The sequence below is a fragment of the Nanorana parkeri genome, unplaced genomic scaffold, assembly GCF_000935625.1.
Source record: "Nanorana parkeri isolate BGI_ZX_2015 unplaced genomic scaffold, ASM93562v1 scaffold2660, whole genome shotgun sequence".
Lineage (NCBI taxonomy): Eukaryota > Metazoa > Chordata > Amphibia > Anura > Dicroglossidae > Nanorana > Nanorana parkeri.
Genome location: NW_017308928.1, coordinates 77,132 through 81,771, shown reverse-complemented (window position 1 = coordinate 81,771; position 4,640 = coordinate 77,132). Strand labels below are relative to the sequence as shown.

At 53.0% G+C, this 4,640-nt stretch overlaps 1 protein-coding gene across 1 annotated transcript in view; it reads right to left on the bottom strand.

Moving 5' to 3' along the window:
• The window catches only part of RBCK1 (RANBP2-type and C3HC4-type zinc finger containing 1), a 36,275-nt gene that overhangs the window by 28,527 nt on the left and 3,108 nt on the right, over positions 1-4,640 (bottom strand). The window contains exons 2-3 of the mRNA XM_018573986.1: positions 3,693-3,834; positions 1,977-2,049 (exon numbers count right to left, since the gene is read on the bottom strand). Coding sequence (XP_018429488.1) covers positions 1,977-2,049; positions 3,693-3,834 — 215 coding nt within the window. The remainder of the gene's footprint in view (positions 1-1,976; positions 2,050-3,692; positions 3,835-4,640) is intronic.

Genomic DNA, 4,640 nt, shown 5'->3' with positions numbered 1-4,640 from the left:
TGCCTCTTCCCAGGTCCGCAGCTCTCTCCTCCCCTGATGTCACCCAACACCGCTGTGACTGTACACTGGGTGCAATAGCCAGCCTGCTATTGGCTCTTTCAATTTGCAATAGCAGGCTGGCTGCTGCACCCGCCCACTGCCTGCTGCGAGGCAGCAGATAAGCGGGCCTGAAGGAGAAATTTCGTTTTACTACCTTGGCACGCCCGACTTGTGCTTACGTTAATATGTGGGCGCTAGTGGGGGGCGGGGGACTTAAAAGGAGATATATGAGGCAAGTGATTTCCACTCATCCTCATAGTTCGAGGCGACGAAACTTCCCGAGACACTATTGATCGAGAAGTGAGCAAACACATACCGTCGCTCGCTCACTTCCCAGATCATCTCCCTGCAGAGAGCAGTGACAGTCAGTCACCGCTCCCTGCAGGGATTCCCCCCTCCCCACTCCGATCCTCCAGCGCTGACTGGAGAAACAGACCTATATAGCCAGCTGGGTGGATATCAACAGCATTGTCGGGATCCATCCCGGCTGCGGCGATCTCGCTATATAGTGAGCTTTGGGTCGAAGCAGGACGTTAGAATATGTCCTCCCATGACCCTTAAAGGAGTCCCCCCCCCCCCCTCTCCTATCATCCAGTGCTGACTGGCGGAACAGAGAGGGCGGGCACAGCTGGGTCCGCCTCTAGATAGGAGGAGCCCGCTGTCAATCAGTCATTACCCAAAATTGGCCATAGGCGACGCATTAAAAGCTTTTACCGCTCATCAGTTTAGTGTTATCAGTGATTGATGGCCCTAAAATGATTGCGCTCACTGCGACATGTAAAATGTGTAGTGCAATTGTCATTTTCGTGCGCTGGTGCATGCGACGCATATTTACGTTTATATGTGCGTAAACGAAGGGGGGGGGGGTACTTTTTTTATTTGTGACTTTTATTTTTTTATTTATATAGATTTTTTTTTTTTTACACTTATTGTTATTGCTATTACATAGGGGCATACCATCCCCCTATGTAATAGCACAGGTACACTGACAGGTCCTCTTTATGGAGACATTAGGGGTCTCTAGACCCCTAATGTCACCTGGAGACCCCAAAAGAAGCTGATGAAGCACAGATTTGCTTCATCGGCTTCTTCTCTCTGGCAGTAGGAGCCAGATGACTGACAGGTGAATGCGGAAGTGATGTAATACACATCACTTCTGCATTCACACTACAGAGGGAGAACAGCAAGGAGCTGACTCCCTCCCTCCTCCTGACGCCCTCCCGAGCCGGTCCCGGGCCGCAGTTGGGCTAGCGGATCCCGGGATTAAAGGTGAGGGGTCAGGGGGGGGGAGATGGCGGCACCCGTAATTCACGCCATACAACCGATCGGCGGCTATAGAGTAGCTGATCGGTTGTATGTGAAACAGCCGTTAACGGCTGTAGTAACGAGCGGGGCTTTCCTGCCCGTGCGCTAGGGGGCACGCGCGAGTAGGAAAAAAAAAATGCTGTCTGGCGACGGCAACCCGCTGATGCGAGTCTCCCGTCCGTCCGTTTTTTTCTTAACGGACGGACGGCAAGAGGTTAATTGCCATCACACAAGGAAGCTCACAAGCCATGCGATAGCATACTAGTGCTGACAGGTTCTCTTTAAGGTGACATTAGGGGTCAATTAGACCCGTAGTGTCCCCTTTCCACTCCAAAGAAGCTATTGAAGCGCAGATTGCTTCTTGCCCGGCTTCTGCAGATGAGCAATGACAGCTACGGGACCGGAAGTGATGCATTCAGCGTCGCTTCCGGTCCCATTCAGCGGGGAGGAGATCAGCAAACGGTCTCTTTCCCCAATGACACCCGCGATGCCGCTCCCGGAGGCAGTGGAGAAGCTCAGCCGCCAGAATCCTTTCCAGTGTAAAGCCGACAGTCATGGCCACTGGGAGTCTGTTTATAGGGGCCAGCAAGGTATGCCATGCGTGGGTGGCAGCGAAAGGGTCAAAGGAAAACTATGGGGTCAGTACTGTGCACGTATGTGGAGATATTCACGGAGGCCTTGGCATCCTCCACACCGACCTTCATACTGCGGGAGAGAAGAGACCCCGATGTTAGTACTCCCATCATTGTCATACAGCGGTGACACGCGCGTGTCTGATGTCATTTTTATTTGATATTTAATGCAAATTATGGAGAAAGTAATTCATTTCACAAAACTTTTCCATGCCATCAATCATCTGACTCGCCTAGAAATGAAAAAGGAAATAGGAGTTAAATCTCGCCGCATGCGCTAGAAAACAATACCGACCCGATCTCCTCCATTTATAAAGAAAACATTTCCGTGTTCGATACATAGACAGTGATGTTATCATTGGACCTCTGCGCTTCTCTGTGCACTGCGGGCTGGTGGGGGAAATTCACTCCCCAGAGCCCTCTGTCCTGATGCGAGCAGTGGGCGGGCTCTTGGGAGGAGATATGCAAATATCAAAATGCCTTAAAAGGAGAACTATGAGGTGATTTTAACTCACCTCATAGTTTGAGCCGACCTGTGACAATGAGACTGTCACAGGTCGGCTCAGTAGATCGGGAGGTGAGGGAGCACATACCGGCGCTCGCTCACTTCTCGATCCTGTCCCTGCAGAGAGAGGTGACCGTCACTCACGGCTCTCTGCAGGGATTCCCCCCCTCCCCGATCCTCCAGCGTTGACTGGCAGAACGAACGGGGGAGGGGGCGGGTACAGCTGGCTCTGCCTCTAGATAGCCGTCACTCATGCAGCTGAGTGGATCTCAACAGTAATGTCGGGATCCGATCCGATGTCACTGCTGTGCATGCTTAGTGGGGAGGCTTTACTTCCTGTCCCTAAACTTCACCTTTTAACCCCTTCCCGCCCACTGTACAGATGTGTGGCAGCCCAATGCCTTTAATGCTGCGCTGCAACATATACAAGTGCAGCCCGACCTTGTTCTGTGCCGAGTGGGGGCTGAATTGCGTGCCCTAGCACTGTCACTGTTTACCATTGGACGGGCTCACCGTCATGAGACCACTGTGGCAGCCAATCACAGCGATCAGATGACCGAAACAGCCAAGAAACACCTCCAGCATTCAGACCCTGCCCCTTAAAGGGCCGGCTCCCACTGGAGGAACTACTGCGATAGTTTAGGGAAAGTTAGACCTTTCCTTCAATGCAGACACGATCACAGTACAGCAGAAGGACCAGACAGCTAATGAGTCCCTCCACTCTAACCTCGCTCATCATCTTTTCACAAAGGGATTGGAGCTCCGAAACCAGAGCCGTCCCTAGAACGAGGAAGGAACCCTTTGGGTCATGGAGGGGGGGGGCCCTTTTCCAGCCAGAGTGTCCCAGGTTGCTAAGAACTCTGGTTGGCGTCCCGCCTAGCTCCTGGCAACCAATGACATCAGTGAGCTGGGTGGGACGCTGGCTATCCCCCCCCATCACCCCCACCCGTAAAGTGCACCACTAATGAGCAACTCCCATCACACCCCCTCATCATTAGCACCGTTCATCCCCCCGCAACACGCACCAGCAACACCTCCTCCCCCCACCCCAGTGGGGATAAGTATAGGGACATCCCTAACTGAGACCCTCTGTGGGCCAATATTTCCTCAAATTATAAGGAAGGGGCGTAGAGGAGGACGGAGGAGTGAAAACAGAGTCCAGACCCCATTCAGGGGGGTAACCCGAGGAACACGCAGTGCCGCACACTCACCAGATCTCCGTTCTCGGGTAGCAGGTCTGCTTTAGCTGAATGTGAACGGGAACTCTGGATTTGGCCAACTCGGCGGCGTACTGGGCGGCCAGGTTCTGGTCTCCGCTCTCTACACATCGGCTCAGCCGCTGCACCAACTCCTCTGGAAGAGAGAATAAAGAACTGACACAACGATCCACATCACCGGGGGCCGCGCCACTCACACAAACCTAAAAGGACAAACTCCGCCTTTCCCAAATATAGAAGTAGGGATGCACCAATAGCGGTTTTTCGGTATCGAGCACTGATATTTTTTCTTTCGTACTCGCCGATACCAAAAGTCCCCTTAAGAAAGCCGGGCGGCGTGTAATGACTCGCTAGCCGGCTTCCCGATTAGTTGTCCCCAGGTGACGAGGTAGCATGGAATGGCTTGCTGGCCAATAAGGAAGCGGGGGGCTGGGTAAAGATTTGCCAGCTTTCTGAACAATCACGACGATAGGCAGCGGGTTGTTACACGGGGCCCGGCTTTCTGAATGGCCGGAAAGTCAGCTCCTTGCTCCCTTTGGCTTTGCAACCATTCAGGAAGCCAGAGGGCGAGTCATTGCTCACCCCCCCGGCTTCCCGATTGGCATGGAGCCGGCTTCTCGGCCAATCAGGAAGCCAGGCCCCGTGTAATGACTCACCCCCTGGCTTCCTGATTGGTCAGGAAGCAGGCCAATCAGGAAGCCGGGCAGTGTCTAATGACTTGCCGCACCGGCTTCCTGACAACGGACGTTACGGTATTCGGACAGGCATCGTACTCGGCCAAATACTTGGCGTCGGTGCATCCCGATATAGTATATATAACCGCTACGCGGGATGTTTTATCATTTTCTCTTATTAAAAGTCACCTTTTCATTTCATTCCGCAGACGCTGCGTTTTTCTACAACCGTTCATTGCAATATGGTGACCTGGAGACATCGGGGTAC